This window comes from Centropristis striata, chromosome 8 (assembly GCF_030273125.1).
Source record: "Centropristis striata isolate RG_2023a ecotype Rhode Island chromosome 8, C.striata_1.0, whole genome shotgun sequence".
Lineage (NCBI taxonomy): Eukaryota > Metazoa > Chordata > Actinopteri > Perciformes > Serranidae > Centropristis > Centropristis striata.
This window is the reverse complement of record NC_081524.1, coordinates 13,491,366-13,518,934: the sequence shown is the minus strand read 5'-3', so window position 1 is coordinate 13,518,934 and position 27,569 is coordinate 13,491,366. Positions and strand designations below refer to the sequence as shown.

Below are 27,569 nucleotides of genomic sequence, written 5' to 3'. Positions count from 1 at the left end.
TAAATGAAATAATTCCACTTTAATTTATTTTATCAACTGATTGGTGGCTAGGAAAATGGATACATGGTTGCTTTGTGATTTTAAAGTGTAAAAAGTGTATTCTTATATTCCATTTTAATTATATGACTTATTTATTGATGCATTTGTTTTTACTACATTCTGTCAGTTTAAGCCTCCATCATTTCAGTGAGGACCATTTCTACAACACTGTGACACTGGACTGTCACAGCTCGACCCAAAGGGACTTTATGTTTGTTGGAAATAAGGGTTTTTTCCCCTTTTGCACAATGCTGTAAACAAATTAGAATTGAAAAGAGCATATGCAATAAAAATGTGAATCATACATATTCAGTGTGTTGTACTCAGTTACCTCACTAAATACAGTAATGTGTAACTTTACTGTAGTTTTCAAATGGCTGTGCAAATAGTTTAAAGTGCTGTCTTGAGCATTTTCAGGTAGCGTCACCAAGATCTGACTTTTTTGCATTGGAAAACATTTCCAGAGTAAACTGTCATAATGAAAACATGACAGAGACATTTGACTATCTTGTTCATAAACAATGATGTCAGGACTTTTCATCGTGATGACACTGACACTTTCTTCGACATGAATACTTGCTTCTGAGGAATGAGCTATGATCCATTTTGAGCAAGTGAAACGCTTTTGCAGGTTATCAAGTAGGTTTTGCTGTTTGTACTTGTTACTCCCTCAGTTGAAATCACGAACACAAGTTGTTCCTGTTATGCACGGTCATTTATTTGCACATCGCCGTCATGCCGTGAGAACTAGATAAATTAAATAAACAAATCATAAAGTGAGTGCCATATAATACAAAGCGTTTTCCATAGAGAATAACATTAAAGAAATATCTTCCAAACATAAAAATACCTTACATAATGTACTCGATTTACTTAATAAAATAAGAATATGCTTTGTTTACATTTTACATAAATTGAAACGCAATTAACCCACCACGTTACTCCGTGAGCATCTTAAACATGTGTAACATAACGTAAACATAGCTCATTGGCCGCGTTAACTCAAAGGGAGTAAGAAAGGAAACTTCAAAGTCGGGTCTTATTCACTCTGTATCGTTATTCAGCATCTTCTTATCGTCATCTTCTAATTAACATGCCAGGTGCGCTGTTACTCTTGTGCTGTGTAGAGTGCGTCTGAATAATGCCCCACCCCTCTAACATAACAACATTAGTTCCGCTATGGAATACACATCTTTCCCTGTCTGTGCATCATGAACTTAAAATATATTATTAACAAAAATATGATCTTTTTAAAGTAAATTATTTAATTGTTGACTCAAAGTATAAAATGAACTTAAACTGTATAACTGTCTCTGACGGCAGCTACAATACTAATTGTTTTGAGAAATCTATTAACTGTTGTGCAAATGTTAATGTGTGAAATGCACCAAAGCGACTGAGAAAAAAACTGTAAAAGCTATAATGAACCTTCCATCATTTGGCCGACAGATGGCGCTGGAGGACCGCAGATGTTAGCGGTACTGCATATGGAAGAAGCCGCCTGTTGGTGCTGTTCAGGGGCATGTGGCTCAGAGGAATGGGGCCGTCTTCCTCCTCTCTGACCCGTCGATGAAAAAAAAAAACCGACCGAGCGGCACAAGGGCCGGGGGATGCACAACGGCACAGAGGAAACACGGCTTTACAGGCGAAAAAAACAGGAATGCTGATGCTGCTAAACATGGAGTGTCACCTCCTTTGCGGAATAAAGCGACTGTCCGCTGATGTGGCCGGTCAGTGAGTTAGTAAAAGCAAAAGATTTGGCTCCTACTTTGTTTTGTTTTTTCAACCCTTGATACACACATCTGCAATGATGCGGGCTGTGGACTGGAGACGAGCCGCTGCGATTGTACTCTGCCTTTTGGGACACCTTTCCTCCAGAGCTGTCGCCAAAACATTACCGGAGGACACGGCCACAGAAGGTAAAAGTGCTTTGAACATTTTGTCGTTAAGAATGAGCTCAGTGGCTAATGGTGCCGCTAGCCTGCTCGGATGCTGATGTGACCTAAAGTTAGCTAGCATTAGCAAGTTAGCTGGTGGCAGAAAGAGCATAAGAAAACTTCCCTGCAATGCTAGTGATCCAGCATGGTTTTATGTCCCTGGATAACCTTTCAAAATAGTGTTTCTTCAATGTGGTGTAGCTATATATCTGCGAAATGCTTTGTTAGTGGTAGTGACTGAAACATGTCCTCATATTGTCCAGAATAATGCAGTAGAGGAGTCCAGCTGCTGTGATTTGTCATTTTTAGCATTTCAGAAACACTCTCTCTCTTTGTGATAGTCCATCTGGGAAGAAGGAGAATGTATACATCTTGTAATATTAAAGGGCTTGCACTGTTTTAACTTTACGTTTTATACGAAAGGACATTACTGTTTTGCTGATCTGTGTTGTTTCTAACCAAAAGGTCCTCAAGTCAGTGACTGCAACCATCCACCTTGTTCAGGTGTCAAACAAAAGCAAGTACAAGAGCTCAAACAAAGCTCAAACTTTTTACTTGGCCTTTGTGCTGGAGCTGCAAATAATGGATCTTTTCTCGATTGATCAAGTGATCAGTTCATCTGTCAAATGTCAGAAAATAGTGGGCAATCACAATTTCCCAGTGCCCAAGTTGACCTACTCAGATTTTGTTTTGTCCAGTCCTAAACTCAAAGTTATTTTAAAAATAACCTTAATTATTCATCTTAGTAGGATATTTATTTCTACTCAACTTCACATAAGTCACTTGTAAGATAAGAGAAAATAAGATAGAAATAAACTTAATTCTACTGAAGCCCCACAGAGGGAAATTAAAGTGTTAAAAGTAGAAAGTAAACGTAAGTATTTTATTTGTTCCAATTGGATATTTTTCTGTTACAGCAGCTGTGCAAATTTAAAACAAGATTTTAAAAAGGCAAAGAAACATACAGGTCTTACATACACCTACTTAATTAAAAAGCAAACTATGAGAGACATTTTTAAACTGTGCATATATACATGTGAGGTAAACAAAGTGCACGTAGTGCAAAATGAAATACAAATTATAGTGTACAGAAGTAGAAGGACAAATATATGCATCAACAACCAGATAAGTAACTTTTTAAAACAAGAATACTATACATTATGTGCATTTATACAAAACATGTAGCAAAGCTAAAAAAAAAAAACTAGAGCTGAAGCAAATAGTAGATTATCTCAAAATCAGCAATTGTGATAATTGATTAATTGTTTATGTAATTTATTTAATCAAACTTGCCAAACAATCTCTGGTTCTAGCTTTTGTAATGTGATGATTTCCTGCTTTGTCTTATGCTTTATATTACTACTTACAGAAGAAGACGGAATCAAGTCAAGTCAAGTCAAAGTTTATTTATAGAGCACATTTAAAAACAACCTCAGTTGACCAAAGTGCTGTACAGTTATTAAAATAGAATAAATCATACACAAATAGGTATAAATAAAAACAATAAAAACAATAAAATACTAAAAAAACAGTAAAACAATAGAATAAAATAGTAATAAAAGCTCAATCCAAAACAGAGTTAGAGATAAAAAAAATCAAATTAAGGAAAAGTTTCTTGTGTGTGCAGAAAGCAGTGTATAAAGGGGGAATCCTGTCACTGCAGCAGCAGACTCATTCAAAGTTTGAAAGCCAGCATGAATCACAATAATCTGTTGCCGTCTAATTCAGTCACTGACTTCAAAGCTGACCTGTCATAGTAACTATTAAAGCGGAGCAACATCCGTCACTTTTATCTCTCACTTGCATGCACAAGCACGCAGACATCACAGTCATCTGTGTTAGCTTACATTTTTGCCTGCTCTATATTTGGTCCTCTCACTACAACTGTGTTTACAGTACAAGTATGAATGTAAACATACAGTAACTAATGCTGTAAATCAGTCAGGGTCTAAAAAAAGCAACACTGAGCACCAGTTCCCCTCACAAAGTCAAGTTAGTTTCTGATATTTTGTAATTTTATGCTTAGATTTTGATGTAGTTCTGCTCTAAGGCTTGTCATCAGGCTTTTTCTGCACCACGAAAATCAGCTGAATTCACAACAACAAACTCTGCTTAAGAACAAGGTATAGTCTGTCCCGACCTCTTTCTCCTCTCTGTTTTCACTTTCTTTCCCACTCTCTGTCTCTCTCTGGCGTTCACTTTGCCTCAGATTGACCTTCAGTTGTACCCAGGGGGGTTATGTTCAGGTCGATACTGAGGACTTCTCCTGGTCTGACCAGTAGACAACATGGATGAGTGGAGCCAGACAGACAATCTACCCGCGGATATAGATCTCACTCACATTACTGCTGCTGCCCATAATAGGCATGGCATTGCATCTCGAGCAGACAAACATTCACTGGAGCTACTGGACAAGGGCTGCCAGGAAGTAGACCAATCCAATCATATTGTCACCAGCTAGCTGAGCTTGATTTTAATCACAAGATGCCGGTGTGAGTGCTAACAGCAGATCCAAGTTGGGGAGGATACATCAGGTCATGAGAAAGCATCAATTTAGGAGCTGGTCAACAACCTCCTGAGCCAAAGAGCAGCCGCAAGGCGTTGTGTGGTACAGTGTGTAGTCAGGAATATTTACTGGAGTAGAATGAAGAGTCCATTTGCTGTCCAGCCTGAGACATTATGATGTAACCTAATTGCTGCATCCCCTCCTGCTGAGTTAATGGGATTAACGGCCGTTATCTAATCTCACTTTTAATCCAGATGAGGGAAAATAGCAGGCCGAACATCTATTGATAGCCCTTTTCTGTGTTTATAATGGCAGCACTTCAGTTCAACAGTGTGTGTGTGTGTGTGTGTGTGTGTGTGTGTGCGTGTGTGCGTGCGTGTGTGTGTGTTTTTCTGCGTTTACACATGTTGCACGTTGCAACATGCTTTTCCATTTTTTCCCTTTTGTCCCTGTTGATGATTCATACTTAATCACATTGACCTTTTGTGTATTCCTCATTTTGTTCCCATAACAGTTTTGAAAGGCCTATTTACTTTTTTTGGAGGATCACCACACTGAGAGTCAGATGTTTGGTATTTATCTGAATGGTAAACAAATAGCTTCAGTCGTTGAGTTTTTCTTTTTGCTGTGGTTGAGCAAGTCATTACATCCAGAAAGGCACAAACAGTCGGTTAGAGCTTGATGTTAAAGGGACATGCGTTGGTGCAGTTTTCATAGACTTCAATGCTTGAAAGCATTGCTTTCTTTTTGTTGAACAAATGTGATAAATGACTTTCAGACTTTTTTAGATATCTAACAATACATCACTTTGTTATTTAAACAGCTTCAGTGTTTCAAGAGCCCTTGCACTCTTGTCACATGATTTTTTTCATGGTCTTCTCAACCATGTGCTCCTGCTCGAGATGGTGCAAAATGAGTTTGCTGTTAGCGTCTTCCCACACTACTCAACATATTACTGTGATTTGTTGAAGATTGGATCGTAAACAAAACGATTCCACATAGTATTTTCTCCAGTTGGGTGCCATTAAATCATTTCAGAAGAAGAGGGTCTTTGGAAATGAAGTAATTAAAGATCACTAATCAGAGCTCTTCCAAGGCCTACACAGACATGCAGCGAGAGCACACAAGGAGCAAGATGCCAGTATTCATTATTATACATTTTGAATTTAGACACTTCATCACAATTGGATGTTCAGGTTAAAATATTTAGCATTTCCGCTCAAGATTTTTTTGGTGCAAACTTACAATGCACATAAAAACAGGTGGATGGAAACATATTTTGTCTATGTTTGGTGATTACAAACAAGATAATTTAGTTTCCTTCCCCCACCAATATCACCCTGAACTCTAGAAGCATGAGGTAAACCACTGATCCTAATGAGCAGCAACTGTTTTACTGGATGTTGTGTACAGGCAAGCTTTCCACTCAGCCTTGTGTGTAGAAAGCATCTGCTCCCCCCCCCCTCCTCTGTTTGGAAGAACACCAAACCCCCTCACACACCCAATGGATGCCAGCCATATCATGCATTTCCAGTTTATCACACCTCACTTTCATGGTGCAAGAATGCTTCGCCTGCCTGTAACTTCTGATTAATACACCGAACACACATTCATTCAAACTGTAGTGGGCTGAAAAACATACACACTCTACTTCTGTCTTCTCTAGTTTCTCCTCTTGGGTCTCTCTCTTTCTACTCTCGTACAAACACACACAACCACCCTGCTGCTTTGGCTGCTGCTGCCTGAGATAATTGGTCTGAGATCGCAGCGTTGGTCAGGCAAAACTCTCTTTGATGCTTTTATCCTCCATATGGTGCTCAACACACTGAGATAAGGAGTCAATACAGCGAGGAGCGGTTATGGAGGTGCAGGTTTTGCTGCAGAATCGAGGTCCTCCGTCATTCTTCAGGCCAAACATCTTCTCCTAGAGACTCCTAGCTTGTTTAACAATGATGTCACCGCAGTAGTGATTAATTGGATGAGGATTGGGAGGGGGACTGTTGCATTTGTCAATCTGAAGCCTCCCATGGGAGTTCTTTTTAAAGTGAGCACAGCTGGTACCCCTAACAGCATGAGAGAGGGAGTGGGACAGGAAGTGAGGTCATGATCTCTCCTATACACACACTGACACACATACACACCAAATCTTAACGCAGCGTGGAGTTTTTCTGTCAGACATCTTTTTGTTTTCTGTGGCAGTGCAAATGTAATAATGGAAGGAATGAAGTGAAGGGTCAGAAAGCAGCCACAGAGCACATCTTCACACCAGACCTTTCACAGTAATGATGTGTATGGTCCGAAATTGACACGTTGGCCTGCCAAACCTCCTGACTTCCACCCAGGCAAAGGTATCATTTGGTGCAGCGCTCTGTTTTTAGGTGGAGCCTGCTGCACTCAGGCTGAACTCTCACTAGATTTGTCAGAGTGGTTCCTCGCTGACCGCAGGATCCCTGAGTGGGGGGAGGGGGCTGAGTCTAGCCAGGGGTATGTATGTGTTGTTAGCGTGTGTGTGTGTCACGGAGGGTGGGGTTACAAGAAAGAGTTACGGCGAATTTCAGTTGCAGTCAGTATGGGGGAGGTGGACATGTTTAGGTGAAGGGAGAAGGACGAAGAAACCCTTTCAGCCTTAATTGAAAGGTCACCGCGGGTCAACCAGCAGCCAATGATCAAACAGGGTTTAGGTTGTCATGTGTGAAGACAGAGGGAGAGCGATAGCTTATGTGGATGTTAAATTATAGTGTTTTTGTACCAAGTTTGTTTTTATCGTACCTTTGGGATACAAAGCTAAAATTGACTTTTTGTTTGTTTTTCCACTTGTGGTAAAAATGGACCTCACAGTGTTTGAACTGTTTCTCTCCAGTGGAGTAAATAGATGTTGTTGTTTTGTTTTTTTTACCTTGTGTGGCTGCAGTGGAAAGTACATTTACTCAGATTCTCTTCTAAAGTACAATGTTGTATTAAATACTTACTTCACTTGAGTATTTTCCATTATCTGCATTGTATTAAAATTTTTATTTCAAATCCTATTAGCCACCCTAAAATCAACATTGATCTCAAAAATCCCACAGTGCTCGTCCTCTAGTTAAAACTCCCTTTTCCTCTTTTTTTTTTTTAAAGCATGAAATTGCCGGCACTACACGATAGCTGGTTGATTGTTTTTTTCCGTATCCGTATCAGTTTTTTTTTTTCGAATCAAGAGAGCAGCACTGATTTATGTCATGAGTTGGCGACATACTTGTTTTTGCATTGCTTTTTTGTCCTTGGGCAGCATCTAATAAATTCAATTCATATAATACTTTTCTCAGTTAATTAGTTAATTGTTTTATCTGTAAAATAACATCGGTGTGACGCAGGATTTGTAGACTTTAATAAACCCATCACACAATGTGACATGCAGTGATCTTGTAGGATTATTTTTATCTTTCAGTCTGTAGGCGTCTTTAGCGTGAGTGTTCATCAATCAACAGGCAGTCTGTGTAAATTATTTTATTCATCCTCTCCATTAGTGAAGGTGTTTATATTCTATATATATATATATAGATGTTTTCCCCTTCTGGTCCAAGGCTTCTTTGAGAGAGGGAAATGCTCCATTGTTTTAAAGAGGAAATACTGTTGGCTGAAGTCCAGGAAACAGTCGGAGGATGGCCGTCTCTTTGTGTTTGGCCCGGATTTGGATTGTAGGCAAAGGGCCTGGCACTGGAACAAACTCAGTTAAAGCGATGACTGTATTTCGGACCGCAGTAATTATAACTCCACTGTGCTTAAAGTCTGTAAGTCACTCCTCTCTGCGGGCTCTTCACACCAACACTCCCTCTGTTTGTTCACAGAGGTGACTCTGAAGGTTCACCTGAGCGATGCCAGCACCCACCAGCCCCTGGGAGGAGCCTCCATACAGCTCTTCACCAACCACACTCCAGTAACCACGGAAACCTCATCACCTGACGGCAACACCTTCCTGCGCTTCCACTACCGCCTCGGGACACCGTTGGTCGTCACCGCAACCAAACAGGGATATGTGCCAAACTCTGTGCCCTGGACTCCCTCCAGGTTACCTGGTAGGTGTGTGTGTGTGTGTGTGTGTGTGTGTGTCTGTGTGTCTGTGTGTGTGTGTGTGTCTGTGAGTTAGAGCCTGGGAGCTATTTTAGGACAAATGCAGAAAGGATATTATGAAATGGCCATATTGGGAGTGTGGGCTTGCAGGTTATTGATTGTGTGCAGCCGGTTCACTGTGTGTATGCTTTTGCAAAATATAAATAGTGAGAGTTTGTGCCAGGTGTGAGAGCTAATGATGAGTGGAGTGCTCCATTACTAATTTATTACAGTAGATGCCAAAAACCAGCAAGGGGGCTGCTTAAGCTTTCCTTTCAACACACACACACACACTTCCACACAAAATACCCCCCAGGAGGCAGCAGTACAGTGTTTGTGTTGGTGTGTGTATGAGTGTGTTGCAGTGGGGAGGTAGACAAGAGGGGGGGGGGGGGGTTATTATGAGCCAACGGAACGGCGGCCAATTGGATTATCACGCTTACCAGCTCTGAACAATGGAGGAGTGAAAGAAAGGAAGGAAGAGGAAAGAAGTGCAGTTTGCTGCAGTTTGCTGGGTCAGACTTGTGTCCTGCACAGCAGACAGGATGAAAGCAGGACTATTAAAAATGTATAAAGATGGTTTAATGACTTGTTATGTCGGATAGCGATCAGTAAAGTGGCCAGGTAGATTGCTGCAGTTTGTTTCTTATCTGATTGTGGAGTTATTCTCTCCCTTAATGTAGTCTGTGTGTGTGTGTGTGTGTGTGTGTGTGTGTGTGTGTGTGTGTACTTATTTGTGTTCCAGTATTTTCTTCCATCAGCCTGGAACTGCTACCAGAAAGAGCTGCGACTCTGACGGTGTATGAAGATGTTGTGGAGATTGTTTCAGGATTACAAGGTAAATGCTGTGTGTGTGAGGAGGCTTTTCCTGCCTGTGTGTATTCAGCTCATTATCTGCCCAGCGTGAGTCTGGAGGAGCAGTTTGTTGTGTGTGTATATGTCTGTCTGCAGCTCATCTCACTCATCACTCATACTACCGGACCCATCGGTCTAATATTTTTTGTGCTGTATGCTCAACGACCTGTCGTGGTTCTGGTGATTCACAACTTTTAAAATCTGTAATTTATTGGGAAGAAAAATCACATAGTGATGATATTTCTGGCATTTGGCTAGGATAAAAAGCAGACCATTCCTATTACACTGCAGGCCACATTGTGGCCTCTGTTGTGGTTCAGAAACTGACATAAGAACTGACAGAAAAGTTTGGTCTTATTCTGAACTGTAGCATTTTCAGATCAATTCCATACCTAATATGTTATGGTTCACTCAAGCTAGGCATGATAGGATATGAATAAATCTTTGTTTTTGCTCGCATGGTCAGACAATCCAGTGGGTATCTCTGGAGAAAGACACGCACTGAGTTACCTTTCTAGTTCATTTTACCAGAAAACACCCAAATATTTTAATAGAACCAGAATGGTTTTAAACTAGTCTCATCCAGTTCTCACCAGAAGGACCATTAGAAGTTGTCATGGGGCTTTTGATCATATCACACAATCGTCCTCTGCAGAGGAGGTTAAACTTCTCAATTATGAATAACATGTGGTGTGGTGGGATCAAAAAGCTTGCAAGTGAAAGTGATCTTAAGCTCCTGAACAGCTACATAAGCACTAAAGGTGAGATTGTTTTTGATTTGTTTACAAACTGCTTTTCAAGATCGAGAATGATACTTCAATCTGTTTTCCCCCAGATTTTTATGTTTCCATGCATCTAAAAGGTGTTGTATTTTCAGCTGTATTCATTTATTATTATTATTATTATTATCAACAAAATCAGGCTTCTGACTATGCATCCTCTGCAAGTCTGTATTTACAAGACAAATAAATTGATAAACTTGAGTTCTCGTCTGATTTATTTTGTCCATTTTGTAAAAACAAAAGAAAACCCTGATAAATTAACATATTTGTGTTCAAATAAAAACGGAAAATAATTAGCCCTTCATTGGCATTAATTGGCCTACTGTTGAATAAAAGTCCACCGTCCTCTGTCCCCACATGCACAGATACAAATCATGTGGCTGTCTTTGTTAGTCTGCCTCTTTGTTAAGGTGTGTGTAATTATATTAGATAAGGCTTTCTCACTCAGGCAGAATCAATATAGCCTCTTTTGTCTGCTGGGTCTTTTGTGTGTCTGTGACCGACAGGGGAGTAATTTAATGTGTCAGCTGTGTTGTCTGCCAGAAAAAAAACTTCACAGACACATAAATATACAGACACCATTAACATGTAAACCTCTTGAGTACACACTGCCCAAAGCACGCGCCTGAGTGGAGTGTATTTTCTGCTCTCTGTCCGACACTGTTTGTCACGATGTTGTGAACTTGGGGCGCCCAGGGGAGTGATAAACCTTGGCATGTGGCACGAGGAAAGAGAATAAAAGAGGGAGAACAGGAGGAGGAGGATGATACAGTATGTGCTGGAAAGTGGGGTTGTGGGTGGAGCAGTTGTAGAGAATAGGGGAGAAAGGGGGATGGGCAGAGTAGTGTCCAACAGAAGGAGGAACAGATGAGGTGAGAGGAAAGTGGAGGGAAAAAAGAAAAGAAGAGTCGAGGAAGAGAACACACAAAGAACAGAAACGGGGTCATTTCCTTTTAGAAAAACAGAGCCGCAGAGGGGAAATAACATCCACACCTGAACTTCAAGAAAAATCCTCGGACAGAAACATGAAAGTTAAAAGATGAACTCACTGCAGAGCCAAAACCATGTAGAGTACAACTAGAAACCCAGCGAACACCCATATACAGCTGGATGTGTGTCTCACTGCTCAGGAATGTGCACTCGGTACAGTCCGACCACAATGACATCACCTTGCTGAGTACTACATGCAGTTTTCACTGTTTATTGCGCTTTATGTATAATTTGTTAATGGGAGGCAGAGACTGGATGGAAGGCAGCGATGGGGAGAAATGAAAAGGCATCTATTAATTGAACGGCAAAATATCAGAAAGTAGCATCAAGCTGTCCGAGAGAAAAAGTCATGCAAGGTATTATCTCTACTGTATCGATCTGGAGTTGCCTCCATTAAGCCTAATTTGATGGCTGAATTTATAACAAGGCATTAGGAGAAGACGAGGAGTAGAAAAGTGCCTTGTAAAACATCCTGAACAACATCAGTGTGCAAGATGGACTGAGGCTGTGAGATAAAACCTCCTGACTTCATTTTTATCCCTTAAAATCTTCCATCGTTATATTTCCATGAAATCACAGGATCACAAGATTGCAAATCTTGTCAGGCTTCAAGTAATGCGTTTGTGTCCCAACAGCCAGTTGTTCAACAAATCAGTGAGCTGTGAGGAGCTACTGGCAGCTATAGGTGTGTGTGATGACCAGTAATGACACAAGTGACAAAATTACAAGATTTGTATTAGTATGTGCCTGTTATTGACATACATTGTTACATTATTAGGCAATGTGATTATTCTTTTGCATTTGTGTTCAATTTTCTTTCTCTAATTCTTTGCTTTATTCGTATAACATCAAAAAATAAAGAACCTAACTAGAAAAAAAAAAATTGGGATATCTTCATAGTATGATATTTAAGAATGATTTCAATAATTAAAACATTTCCAGTTTAATTTTGGCAGTTCATCCCCCTCTCCCCATGTATCTTATCTACCTCAACTAACCTAAATGTGGACAACATGCCAGAAAAAGTCTTTAGCCTCAAAAAATTGAGCAGAAAATTGCTCTGATGTCCTTAGAGGATAAAATTAGCATAAAATGATATATATTATTATTACTTCCCACTTTCAATGAGTTTAATATTTTAACCAACATCAGTCCCGGTCATAACCACCAAATATTCATTAGTATTCCCGGGCGCAGTAATGTGCTGCCCACTGCTCCTTGTGTTCACTTGTGTGTAAAAAAGGATGGGTTACATGAAGAGGTTGAATTTCCCCATTGTGGGATCAATAAAGTCTTCTTCTTCTTCTTCTTCTTCTAATTTTAATCCTTTAAATGCCGGTGTATTCACATAATTCCACATTTATGAAAAACAGTGAAATATTTTCTGTATAGTAAATACTGTATACTAAGTCTGGGATATTTTGATGATTAGCAACAAACCTAAGAGGACAAGAAAAATTCTCCTTCCTAAAACTGGATTCATTAAACATGAAAGATGTTTTGTGACGCGTCTCTGTCTGCCTCTCACTCCTCAAGGTCTCAAGCATCAGCCCAGTGTTCATTTCCAGCGTAGAGCTCTGACTCTTCCCTCCAACACGTCCTACGCCAACCTCACTGCTCTGCTCACAGTGGCCAGCTCCCCTTCGCACATCCAGCACTTTCCCCACCTGCAAGTCATCAGCGGCAGCGGCGCAGGTGAGACTCGACCTGGAACATGATGACAGACTGGACCGTAGAAACAGGGCCAAGGAGAGACGGGTACAGATGACAGAGAGAGCTGATGAGAGAGAGAGAGAGAGAGAGAGAGAGAGAGACTCTCCATCTGACCTCCTGAAACACAATCACTCCTGTGTGTGCTCTCTGTCTAACACAAGCCTGCACGCTTTCAGGCAGTCTCATCCCTGTCTTTTTTTTTTTGTGAACAACTTTTTTATTGCTTTTAAAGACAGAACAAGTACAGCAGTCCGATAAAATTAAAAGGTACATTACAATCAAATTGAAAATAATAGTAATAATAATAATAATGAAATAAATAGGAAAAAAAAGAAGAAGAAAAAAAAAAAGGAAAAAATTAAAATTAAAAATAAAAAGGGACCAGGCGACGACCCCCCACCCCCCCCAACTTGGATCTCTATAAAACTCTTACAGGACATGAGAGACCATGTTCAAGTAATGCAAATATAAGTATTGATTACAGCAATTCCTTGATCTTATCTGCCATTGTTTGCCATGCTAGAATAGTATCAGCTCCAGCACCGTGCATTCTTGCCACTGAAAGCTCCATATTTATTATGTCAATGCATGTGTTAATCCAATGGGGCTTGGTAACTGTATGTGGAGGTTTCCAGAGTAAAGCCAGCATCTTTCTGGCAGCAGTGATGTCTCATCCATGTCTTGATGTGTTTTATGAATTTGTGTGTCCTTCAGCTTGAATACCCCCCAAAAGCGCCCCCTCCCCACAGCACTCACCTTCTCACTCAGGAAACACCAGCATACCAAAGCTTTGTGACACTTTTCCACCCTCAGTCTCTCAGCTTTTTCACTCTCCACCCCGTTTCCTTCTTTCCTGTCTTTCCCTTGTTTTCTTTCCTGTCTGTCTTTCCTCTGACCACTCTCCTTTTATCTAAACTTTTTCATGTAACCTCCCCCCCCGCCCGCCCGCCGGCCCTGCTGTCTGCTCCTTTCTCTGCTCCCCCTCCTGTGCACCTTACTCCCACTCACTTTCCTATCCGCTGCATTTTTCTCTCTTACGCTCTCCTGCTTCTCTCACAGGGGCTGAGAAGAGCTATGAGCTGACTCCTGTTGCAGCCATCTCTGTTCACCTATTGGCCAGCGACGGAGTAGAGCTGCAGGTGTATCAACCAATCACAGTCTCCATCCCCCTGCCGGCTGACAGCGGCCTGAAGGAAAATGATCGCATCCCTGCTTGGAGATTTGACCCGTTGTTGGGTATGTACTTACAGAAACACAAAAGCTTTTCTGACTTTTAAAGCATAAAGTTTTGGCATCTACATATCTGTGTTTGTATTATACACGTAGCTCTGTAAGAAGTAACCCTTTTAATAGTGAAGTACTTTAATATATTTACTTTGATTAATGAAATTATTATAATAGGAGAATTAACACTCTGAGACACATTTCAGAGTGTTTTTTGTTTGTCACATTTTACTCACTGCTGTCATTATTCACTGCACCTCTATGAAGACGGCACAATCATGGCTAGATGTTGTAAACTCCAAAATGTGTTTTGTGCAGTATAACACAGTAATATTAAAAAAGCAAGAATAGCCTTTTTTTGCCATAAAGCAAGAACCTATATATATACAGTGATTTTCAACTACCCGCAAGAGTAACCAATATTAGAGAAATAATGTTTTTTTTATATGCTATGGATATTAAACCATTTACATTTTTACAACCTCTCCCTCCAACCCCTATTGGTCTTAGTGGAGTCATTCATATCTTCCCATTAGCACTTTGGATCACAGAATTTAATGTCTTTTTTACAGGATATGGTTAGTGCAAATCGTTTATTTTCTAAATCAAGTATTTTAAGCATAGATTTGGTTATTTTTCCTAACAAACGCATTCTTTACACGAGTCGTTCAAGGAACATATGAAATGTGAAAATCCCAAAATAATTTCTGTTTTTACAATTTCTGGCTTTGATAAATGGTGTAAGTTTGGCTACTTTTTTTAAAAGAGAACATGTTGGGTTGTGGGGTTCAGAGTGTTTTTTAATACAGGCCACGTGCACATTCATACAGTGCAGCCAGGTTACAACTCATAGCTGTGTGTCTGTCTGACTGATGAATGAATTTATTCATTAAGTCATAAAAAATGACCAACATGCGGTGCCACATTAATCTGCAAATCAAAACACAAATACTGCCACAAATCACAAGATTGTACCATGGATGTATAATCTGCTGGAACTCAGTTAAGTCTTGAACTAAACAATAGCAAAGAGCTCTGCGGTGCTGGCTCCAACAGCAGAGACCCTTCAAGCCTCTCTGGACCCTCTGATTTATTGCAGCAACCTAAATCTGTTCTGTCAGACGTCCCGCACTGTGACACACCCAGTTCCTCTTCGACAAGCTGAGCTGAAAGACTGTGATTAGATCATCAGTTGAGTCAGAAGTGTCTGCCCAACATAGCATCCTTCTCTGTGTACATTAGTCTCACATTTCCAGATCTACTGTACATTATTTTCATGCTCTGTCAGGACCTACACATTTAGACAATTAATAACTCTGTATGGAAATGGAGTAATCTGTAGCAAATTTGATTTATAAATCAATCAATCATCATTTAAGTCATCTTTAGAACCTGCAAAACTTGCCTTATTGGCCAATTAGGGGCAGCAGAAACAAGCTGTGATCACAACACATCACCTTCTAATATGGCAAACTTGTGGAAGTGCCTTGAACCTGCATACTTTCTAATGACCAGCAGGGGGAGACTAAAGAATTATGTTTTCGATAGGAAACCGACCCTACTTCTCAATTGATTTATTACCTCATTACACATTCTCACAATAAGTTTATGGTCTCAGTTGCTAGTTAAAAGTCTTCTTCAATACAGCATGGTGTTCATTTAGCATATTATGGTCCCATTTAGAGTTGACAACAGACCATAAAGCAGGGTATGCTTTTGGGCGGACTGTGTACATTTCTATGTTTTCGTCCTAGAACTTTGACCCTTTCATGTCTTTATTAGTTCATTAAAGTTAACTGTGACATTTCGATCGATTAAAATGTTCAGTGTTTGGTTGGACTTAAAGACACTTATTCACTTACTAATGACAATTTTCCCGTGCTAACCAAGTTAGCTAGTACTAATATTAGCGGTCATTTTGGCTGCTGATCCGTTCAGCACACACACACACTGGTTGCACATTCTTTGTGCGTTTGTCACTACGAGCAGCTCCTTATAATTTGCATAATATTTTAAAATTTTATATAAACTTTGGTGAGTTTGTCTTACTCTTTGGTTGTAAATGTAATGCCTTTGGGTTAGGGACTGTCACTTTGATCATCAAACAATTTGAATATGTCAGATTTGCCAACAAAAATACCCAACAAATTGTGTTGTGGGTATTTTTCACTATGTCAGTGTTTTCTGATGTTTCAACAAATGAATTCACAATGAAAATAATCAATAGCTTCAGTTGTAGTTTGATCCTCTCAAACCAATCGTTCTTGTATTGACTGATGGATAATGTTATGCATTATCACATATTCTCCTGTCCCAGCCATTTGAAACAAGTACAAGGAACTCCCTTTTAAAAGTGACATTTTTTCTCAAGATCTTCCAGCCAACTAGAAGAGAAATCTGCAAGAAGCAGTAAACAGTTGTTGCCCAATAAACCCCTGCAATACACATGTGTTGAATCAAACTTGAAGAACATTCACAAGAATGGTAAACCACGTCTCTTTGGGATAAATGTCTTAACTGCAGTAATGAGACTAGCGTTTTGCTAAACCTACCCTGAAAAACACTTTATCAGGTCAATGTTTAAAATCTGGACCATCTTTGCCCTTGTGATGGTTTTAAGATCTTAAGGCACAGTTCAGAGTGCCCAAAGTAGCAACAGCCAAAGCTTATAAAAAGGGCTTTGATAAAAGCTCAGAGAACATACTCACACACACACACAGACACGCACACTTGTAGCCTCCACACAGCCTGTAGCAGCAAGTATTTCCACAACAGAAGTCATCCCGGACCCTCTCCGGGCTACATCTCATGTTCCTTAGCAACCTACCAAATAAGTATCACAACAGACAGACTCCGTTCCTGATTGAGTTTCTTCACTGAGCGTTAAGTGTGTGAAAAGTGTGTGTGTGGTCACGTATGTGTTAAACCGACTTTACTGATAGAAAACAGACACAAAGAGCGATCTTTTCAAACTCGCCTGATTCTTCTTTGGAGGATTACTTCAGGCTAATAAAAGCTCCTTCACAAAGAACCTCAGTTTTGTTTACAAAGTGTGCACATGTAGAGACACACAAACCAGTTTTTCTTGTATAACTGACAACCTCTAATGTATTGTTACATGTTAACGGAGCATGGGGCAAAATTATGTCATGTTGGAACAGATCGAGTTCACCAGTTTGTGTGCGTGTCATTCGTAAACAGACGCTCCTTCGTCCTGAAAGCAGTTGATGATGCAAAGCAGCTTCTGCAGATGAGCTGACGACTATATGAACGAAACAAAAGACCCAACGTCAGCTGTGTTGACTTTGCATGAATGGGCAAGAAGCAGAAGTAATATACAGGCTGTATTGACATTATAAATGTTTGCATTGCGTCTAAGCAGTTGCCAGACTCTCTGCAGTGTATTGTATTGAAGCGTGGGAACAGAGTCATTAAATGTCACTATTAAACAGGTCAGTCACAGCGAGAGAGGACTCCCTTGTGGAAACAATCAGACAGAACCAGGGTGAATCCTGGCAGGGCTGGGCGAAGGACTGGTGTGTGTGTATTTGTGTGTGTGTGTGTGGTGCTGAGTCACACAGCCTCTCTCATTTCTGTTTGCCTCTGTTTCTTGTGCTCTTTTCCCTTATCTCTCCTTCCATTCGTCCTCTTTGTTCGCTCTTGTTTCCTCTGCTTGTTTTGTTTTTTCCCGCCTTCCAAGATCTTCATATATTTCTCTTTCCTCGTTGAATATCCTCTCCTTCCCGTTTTGTTTCCTCCCTCCTGAAGATCGATGCAGATTCCTGACCATAAACAAAGTAACAAAGTGGCTCTCACCATGTTTGCCCACAGACCCAAAGTAAAGGAAGTGTGAAGGTCCAACTGAATGTTTCCTCTTGGAGCAGATTTACTGTGAGCCAATCAATCAGTGACTCTGGCTTTGTTGTGGGGCCTTTTGGTACTGGCACTCTTGGAGCTGCTATTGTGCTCCTATTCATTGGCTCTCCATAACATTTGACTGTGCATGCTGCCTCCCTGTGGGAGAGTTACGTACTGCCAAAACACTCTGCACTCTGAGACTGCTGAGCTTGAAACTGCATTTTCAAAAGGATCTTAAAGTCTGAAATCGGATTCCTCTAAATAAACCGCAGAACCTTCTGGACCCCAAGTAGTTTCAGGATGTTTTTCCCCATAACAGTTTATTTACTGTGGCCTCTTCTTTTTTTTGTGGCCTCGTTTTTCACTACAATAAACAAGTCAAAGAAGAAGTACAATTATTATAAGTCATAAAAAAAGAATAAAATACACAAGTGGAAATGATTTTTTTTTACAAAATGTGGAAAAAAATTTAATCTATACATACAATGTTTTTTTAATGTACTGTAAGCATTATTTGGGAAAAAAGGGGGCCCACTTGCTATACATATTATTGTTTTTATGTCCACTTAAAAACCTCTCTTGTCCTCTCCCCTCTGCCCCGTGTAAACAGTCTGCAGTTCAGCTGAAGTGAATTGAGTTTTTGTCACATGACTGGTGGTCTCAGCTGAGTCATTCATGGCTTCCCAGTTGCACTGAGGAGTGCAGAATTTATTGTTTTTACCGGATCTGGTCAGCTCAAATGTTTTTTTTTCTTGCAAAATAAAACACATAGAATAGAGTAATTTTGAGGGAATGGATGCTGTGAACAACATTATAAAAAAGAATGCAATGGTTTGCAAATTCTTTGCAACCTACAATACAGTACAAAGACAAGATATCTAATGCTGTAACTGGGAAATGTGTTTGTCACTCATTCTGGATGTTATGCATTCTCTTTTTATGTACATTTTACACAGCAAGCCAACTTTTTTGGAACTGTGGTTGTAGTGGTTATTCTTCCGGACAAATTATTAGTCACATGATTTATTCAACGACTGTTGGAAATTTGAACATCTGACACAAATTTTTGTCGTTACAGTTTTTTCCTATGATAAATTGTGTAATCTTTTTTAAATAAACATGTATTTTAAATCCGCCAGCAAGTAGTGGGGTTCAGAGTGTTAAAAGGTCTTAAATTAAATGTCCCAAAGTAAAAGTTATTAATTTTGTAATGATTTGATGAGTACTTGTCTCACATTAACAAACTCTGCTTGTCAACATGAATAACTTCTAGATAACTAAATGTAAGTTGTCGCTTCGTCGCTATTGCACTCTTTGAACCGGCTCACTGTGTGTGTGCAGGTGCCTGGGTAAAGAGCAGTTTGGGTCATGTGCAGCGGGAGGGAGACCAGCTCAGTCTGACCTACATCGCTCCTCAGCTGGGATATTGGGTGGCCGCCATGTCCCCACTTCACTCAGGTGAGAGAATGTTTTGACTCAGATTATATTTACTGTGAAACAACAAAAACAAACACACATTTTGTCATGTTATAAAGGTGCTCATGTACTGTATGTAGAATGAGGAATGACATTGTTTTGGTCTGTCTGCCTGCTGAAAGAAAAGTTTGTTGGCTTTATTTATTCTTGTTTTAATTCTACAGATGATATGATCAACAGAGTAATGTTGACATGCGGATACATTTTACATCTCGTAATTCAGAACCTTTTTATAGCCCAATTAGTGTGGCGGCTTTTTAGTTTTTAGGAATTCAACTTCACATCGAAGCCCTGCGTTTTATCTTTTTTATTTACACTCTGTATTGTATCTTTCACACTGTTAGAGTAGGTAATGACATTTTAATGTGCGAATTATTATAACTATTATGCAACTACAAAACCAGAATGCCGTATCAAAACGTGTTTCATTTGGAAATCTGTTTGTTAATGACTTCTTGTTTGTTCAACAGGTCCAGTGTTTGCGAAGGACATCAGCACGTACCACACCATGTTCCTCTTGGCGATCCTGGGAGGCATGGCTCTCATCCTGCTCTGCCTGCTCTGCCTCCTGTTGTACTACTGCAGGTGTGTGAAACAATTTCCACAGAGTCAGAGTCACATGTCAGAAGACGCCACATTTGTCGGCAAAATGAGGGAACAAAGGCATTATTTTGTCAGTGTCAGGAATACACACTAATACGAGTCAGTTCTTATGACTGGTTGTATGGAACTTATGAATATACAGTAGCATGAACATGTTTTTGAATTGATTTTGAAAAGTTTTTGCTCTTTCTGCCAGCAAAGAAAACACTTTTTTCTTGCTAAGAAACCCCCTTTTGCATCCCTTCAGCATCCATTGTCATGTCTGAGATTACTGTCAAATTCTCAACATTTAGCCGAAGTGTTATGACACTAACAGAATGATCAATTTAAAAGGGTTTATTTATTGTCTATATGTGGCACATTATCCTTATCCACCCATCAGTTGTGATATCAGTGCCTACAAAATTAAATTTCACATTGAAAGTTTCTTTAGTGGTTGGTTAATTAAATGTGAAGAAAAGAGACCGGTTCAGCACAAGTACTCAGAAATCCCTGAGTGCTTTTATTTGCAGAAGAGCACTGGTACCGGTTTTACAATTAAGTGCCTGCTCATATAGAGTTATTTGTGTTGTGAAAAAGCATTTGAAGTCAATCTTTGAATTGAATCATAACATCTGTTGTGTTTCTGTCTTGTAGGCGTCGTTGTCTGAAGCCTAGAGTGTCTCACCGCAAGCTCACCCTCTCCTCTGGTCTGGACAGCAGTAAGAGGGACCAGGCCACCTCCATGTCCCACCTCAACCTCATTAGCAACGAGGTCTGTCCGCCTTTCAGAAAACAGTTCAATCGCTAGTCTAGAATGCACTGGAGTACATGCCCACTGATTTTAAATATTTTGCTTGGATTCTCCAAATATATGTAGACATATCACATATAGTCTTATTTTAGTGTAAATATCAGCCTATTAATAAAATTGTTTACTATTTTTTTTTGAAAAGCATTCCTCATAGTGTATGTGAATAAATAACGATGGCAGAGTAAGTTACGGTATATAAATCTTTGGAGGATCTGATCCTGGGAAAGGCTAACTTAAAACAATATAAGGCTATAAAAAATGGGTAAAACTTTACTTGAAGGTATCGTCATAATAGTGACATGATACTGTCATAACTGACATGACACAGTCATAAATGTGTCATAAACATTATGTCAATGTCATAAACGTTTATGACTGCTGTCATTAAGTGTCATTCGGTTTTTGTCATGACAAGTTGACATTCCTTGGGTTGTCTTGATTATGACAACTTGTGTCCTGGATTGCTACTCCTGAACCCTTCCTCCAATTTATTGTACTGTAAATAGTAGTGAAAACAAAAAAAAAGAAAATATTGTCATATGTAATTGTATCTGTCAGTTTATACTTCATGATATGTTAATGACAAATCAAAATGCTACCACTTTACTTGAGGTCAAAGAATATCTTCATTACAGCGTCATAATGGTGTCATGACAGTCAGTTTTGGGTATCTTGTCGGTATTCTGTCAAACATCTATGACCAAGTGCTAGAATTGGTCTGTAACCTTGCACATCTAATTATAATAATCATTATGCCAACTTGCCATAAACACAAATATAGAAACATATTTTGTTTATGTCAAGTTGCCATGACAAAGACATTTTGTGGTAATGTCACTTTGATTAAAGTCAAGTTGTCATAATCAAGACAACCCAAGGAATGTCAACTTGTCATGACAAAAACCGAATGACACTTAATGACAGCAGTCATAAACGTTTATGACATTGACATAATGTTTATGACACGTTTATGACTGTGTCATGTCACAGTTATGACAGTATCATGTCACTATTATGACGATACCTTCAAGTAAAGTGTTACCAAAAAAGGTTTATTATTCACAGCACTGACATAAGATTGTAGCACTTGCAATGTACGGAATACTTCATGAATTTGCGAGTTCTTGTTGAATGTTCCTTCACTTCCCAATGATGACAGGAATAAAATTACGCCCAAAAGTGTATTCCTCCATGCAGTGTCAGTACTATGGACAGCGCCACACCTATACAACAGGCTGTCCATTCTGAAAACAACTAATCATTTTGTTGTTTTTGCAATTTTTCTATAGCTACACAAATGTTAGACACGGGGGGATCAATTGGAAGAGAAAAAAATGTCTAGGTCGGGGATACACCTACTTATTTTGTCTGTGATACTTTGATAGAGTTGATGTTTTCTGTGGTTTGTGTCTTTGTTTACTTTGCATTGAGTATATTCAAATTCTCACTCTTTTTTTCTCTCACAATATTTAATTGTCTTTAGGTGCAGCTGGAACTTGTTTCCACAGCGACTGAGCCCGACATGACCACACCAATGCTGAAGCCTCCTTCATACGAGCACCAAGACAATCATCGTCAACACAGCCTGATCCATCACAGCAAACACAGCCGCTCCTCTCTCGGCAACAGCCACCACGGCTCATCTCTTGGCAACCTGACGCCTCGCAGCAGAGACAACCGGCAGTCTGTGGAGACGTTCCAGTTAAAGGCTGCCCTTTCATGCGGAACAGACAGAGGTTACCGTCAATCATACACCTCCGTCTGCTCGTCCAGCAACCCCATCTCGGATCCACTGTCGTCAGCCAATCGTGGTCCGTTGTCTGCTAACCAGCTGAGCAGTGTCGGGATTGTTGACTTCATCTCCCCTTGTTCTCCTCCTCACTCCCCCAGCAGGGGGGAGGGATGTGAGTGCAGAGCTCCCGACTTCCTTCTGTCCCGCTCTGTGGACCACCTGGAGCGCCCCAGTCCTCCGTTACTCTCCCGGCCGGGCCAGCTGCTCTGCTGCGGCTCTGTTGACCTGTTGAGTGGAGGAGAAGGCTACCCGCGGGTGCGTCCTACACTCGTCATCCCGGCACACTACATGCGCCTGCCTGGGGAGCACCCCCTGTCTGGACAGGCCCTCCTGCTGCAGACGGACCAGCAGAGTGACTTGGAGACCATCCAGGCTGAGCTCAATGCCTCACATTCCCAGCAGCCCCTGGGGCAACCCCCCACGGACTGCACCCCATGTCCCACCAAGCAGGGTGACGGAGAACGGCTCGGCCTCTCCGAGTCTCTGTCCATCCCCGCAGCGCTTGGGGACACAGGTCTGGTGGAGATAAACATTGAGGACACCTTGTTGGCTGAAAAGACTTTAATGGAGCTCAGAGGAGGGAAGCCTTTGCCTCACCCACGAGCCTGGTTCGTCTCTCTCGATGGACGCTCCAACGCTCATATTCGCCACTCCTACATTGACCTGCAGCGGGCGGGATGCCATGGCAACCCAACAGCAGGTGGAGGAGGTCAGCAGGGTAGTGGCAGCGGTGGGAGGCGCGGCAATGGCAACGATGCCAGTCTGGACTCTGGTGTGGACCTGAACGAGCCGAGAGTGAGCCGCAGGGGGAGAGACGCGGGACGGGAGGAAAAAGAGATTAACAGGTCAAAGAGCACAGCACCAGCCATGGCGTACACTCAGCTGGTGTATGTGGACGATCTGGAGGTCGGAGGCAGCGAGGAGGAGTCGCCCAAGAGCAGCCCAGAGGACAGTAAAACAGCCATCCTGTCAGACAAAGCAGAGGGTCAGAGAGGGGACGAGGGGCAGGGGGGTGTGGAGGTACAGATACAAGAGGAACCGCCCTCGCTTTCCTCTTCTTCCCCCGCGTCTCCTCCTCCCCTGCCAACCCCAGAGGGAGAGACGTTCAGGACTGATCATGCGCTGCTGTCGGTGTCTCCTGATGACGACGCAGCACACGAGGACGGAGAGGAGGAGAAGAAGAGTCCCTGGCAGAAGAGAGAGGAGCGACCCCTGCTGGCCTTCAACATTAAATGATCCACAGACAACCACTTCAAGGAGAGGTTCACATTTTTGTCTAAATGGAAAATTCACATCCCCATATGTACATCAGAATCACTTTAATCACTCTTGTTGTTCCTCCTGTACATATTGGCCCTTTTTAGAGGACAAAATCCACAGTCCTCGTTCTGATTCAGCTGAAGCTAATTGCTAGTTAGACAAATCAAGTGGGGATCTCCCAAAATTACAGTCTTTCAAATGGCCATATAACTTTATTAATCTCAACAGGGAATTGTGGTATTACAATAAAAACATAAAAAGTAAGTTGATAGTTATAACAACGAAATCTAAAAGAAGATAAAAACTGGTGAGTTACCACAATTTGAGTCCAATATCAAACTCTTCTTTATTCTCTGAGTAAATCTGACACATTGTAACACACACAGACACTAATTACATTTCCTTTTATCATTATTTCTAATCCATTATGAATTAAGTTTCCTCAATTCCTTAGAAATCCAAGAAAAATATACTTCAAGTTTTCTTCGGTATCAGAATGATCCAGTGATAATCGTCAGTCCAACAAGAACCTTGGCTGTCATTAAATGAATACTTTACCCCAAAAATGAACATTTATTTATAAATTATTAACCCCATGTTACCTTGAATTCATGAAGAAAACTTTTGAACAAAAATATCTTGAAGTAAACGGGTTTACCGCTTTAACAACAGCAGAACCACATGAAAACATCCATTTACAAACTCTCCCACAACTCGTGCAGTATGATTCAAGTCTCATTTATCCAGTTAGTCAAATGCTCAGTACTTCCCAAACCCATGTATTCTTGCAAAAAATTGTATTATTTACAAAACTTTTGCATAAACAGTCTTGGATTATTCTGCACAAGTTGCATGAGAGTTTGTAAACAGACGTTTTGATACGTTTTGCTGTTAAACGCCACTATCACTTGCTTCAATTCATCAAGAATTTTACTCGACCTTTAGATTCTTTGTCGCGATGAAAGCATGCAAGAAAAAAACAGTTTTCTTCAAGAATTCCAGGCAACGCAGAGTTTTTAATTAATATGATCACCCTGCGGATAAAATATTCCTATAATATTACTCCAGGAAGGCATCTTTTTGCTGTTAGTGTGGACAGGTGGAGCAATTACAACAACACAGATTGTCCATACGGGCATGTCAGTTTTGCTTTGAGATGGACTTGAAAAAATGTGAACTCTCCCTCTTCTGCCCAGACCACAACGTGAACTGAAGCCCTTAGTTTTTCTTCATAGAGCACTGAGAAAATATTTCAGCACTGGGATCCCCTCTAGTCTATTATACAGATGCTTCATGAACATCCAGGTTTATGAAATGACCACTTTTGCTCTCCACTTTTGTCACCCTTACGACACTCCACATGAACCGACCACGCATCAGGAATGATGTAAACATTGCCTGAAGGAGACAAATGGACGTTGGAGGCAAGAATATTTTATGCACAACAAATATATGCCTTTTTTTTATAAATAGCCTTGTAAGCATAAAGGAACTGTTGTAGGAACAGATGATGGGTGGCTCTCACAAATGAAAGACTCCAGGATATTTTTTTTTTCTTGAGCCATATTGGCCCCCACTGACTGTAAGGAACACACTACACTTCTTTAAAGTGAGCTTATAACCCTAATTTTTAAGATAGTGGCGCATCTGTGCAAAACACGACAACTTATTCTACTCTTTTCACAGGAAATTAAAAGTCTTTTTAGCGTGTTTCTGCACAAAAATCAGCCCTGTCATAAACATGTGAATCGTGTACTTTGAATGGTTTTAGGTATGTTGCTAGAATTTAATCTAGCTGGTCAGAAGGCTGTATGGGTGTTTACCTGATCTAAAGCGGGGAGAAACAGTTTCGGAGTGAAGAAATAAAACCACTATCCGCACTGCAACAGATAATGTGACACACCACTGTGCTGGTGGGTAAGAATACCACTACGCAAAACTGTAGTTCCACCCAAAATAATTGTGAGGTGTATTATGAAGGGTTTTGTAATTGTTGAACCACTGACTGGCATATTTTTGCTCCGAAGGCTATGCATCATTTTTATACGGCTGCTTGAGATGCCTTTCTTTTTGTAATTTTAATCATTTTAATTGCCAACATGAAGTATTTTACCCGAAAAATAGGCTATTTTTATTTCTTTGAATATGTTAAGGGCTTTTCTTCTTCACCCGCCTTATTGTTAGAAAACTGCATAAGTTTTACCTGATACCAAACTATTTTTGCATGCTGTGTTTCACCTTACTTTCTTACCATTTCCTCATGTTCCAAGTGCCTTTAAACAACCTGACTCTACATCGAATTTTGTGGAACAGATTATTTATTTCTCACCTTCTTTTGCCTTCAGCTTTTCTCCTCTACCTCAGCCCTCCCTTTCTCTCCCACTTGTGAAAGAAAGCATGCAGTAAACTTTCCTCAGCACTAGCGTATTACAAGCTACACTGCAGACATCTCAGAAAACGTCTACCAGCTGCTGCAATCGTAAAATCCTCCACAGTAATCAGCAAAGCACCAATCTGTCTTAGAGTAAGCAGTTAGGGATTTACAGAAGTTTTCAGTGTGGCACGGGATAGATAAAGCTATGTGTGATTGTATGTGAAGCTAAACTGCAGGTCATTTCAGTTCATTTTCTTATTTTTTTTTGCGTTTTGTGGAGTGAATGTTTGTCTCGACTGTGTTTGTGTGCGTCTGGGTGGTGGTGGTGGTGTTCGTCAGCGATGCTGCTGGCTGTGAGTTTGTGTCGTCTGAGTGTGTGTCCAGGTGACAAATAATAAACATACATCCACTCAAGGTTCATATAGTTATAGCAATCATATTACAGCGTGTGTATAGTTCTTTCTTTTTCCTCTACCGGTTCAAAATGAGGTGTGAGTTGGTGTTGTGAATGGCCTCTTCTCTCATAGTAACCCATAGCAACCTCCAGTTTAAGAGTGTGTAAACTTGGTTGCTCACATTATATTTGAAGCCTATTATTCTAAATAAACCGCCAAACTGGAATGATTTGTGTGTGTGTGTGTCTGTGTTTTGTAGAATTGAATATTTGTTATGATTGTGTCTTCTTTAGGAAGCTCCTCCTAAAAGAAGATTTCAAGGATTAAATGCCAACCATCACAACATGTTTCACCAAAATACATTGTGTCAATACTTTAGGGTATGAATGTGCGAATTAGGAAATTAGAAATAAGATAAGTGTTAGAGCGCATTGATTACTAACTGGTGAAAATCAGAAAAAAAGTAATTTAGAGATTTTGTACTTTTCTCTATTTTATTTAATATTAAACTGAATATCTTTAATTGATCAAATGATTCATTGAGAAATTAATGGGCAGATTAATTGATAATGATACTCGTTAGTTGTAGCTTGAGTGTTAACAGTAAATTACTATTAAAACAGGTAATTTGTGTTTGAATTCATTTTCTTGATATTGGATACTGAGCTGGATAATTTTACATAAATGAAAAGCCTTTGGTTTCTCCCACTGTTTATGTTTTACAGTCTAGAGATCTGGAAAATGTTCATTGGTTAATGTGATGGTGTGCAAAAAAACAACTCTGTTTTTTCATTATATCAAATTACTTGTGATTTTTTTGGGGGGGATTTGCACCTTTAAAATACAATATCATCAAAGACGGGTTTAGCATTATATTGATGAA

General features: G+C 40.3%; 1 protein-coding gene across 1 annotated transcript; it reads left to right on the top strand.

The window, feature by feature from the left end:
• The first annotated feature begins 1,679 nt into the window (after positions 1-1,679).
• On the top strand, positions 1,680-26,912 carry fam171a1 (family with sequence similarity 171 member A1). Its single transcript, XM_059339596.1, has 9 exons — positions 1,680-1,958; positions 8,310-8,537; positions 9,317-9,409; positions 12,735-12,893; positions 13,971-14,147; positions 19,335-19,451; positions 19,940-20,054; positions 20,709-20,826; positions 22,349-26,912. Exons 1-9 carry the CDS (start codon positions 1,847-1,849, stop codon positions 23,891-23,893), a joined length of 2,664 nt encoding a protein of 887 aa, XP_059195579.1. The 5' UTR covers positions 1,680-1,846; the 3' UTR covers positions 23,894-26,912.
• The last annotated feature ends 657 nt before the right edge of the window (positions 26,913-27,569 follow it).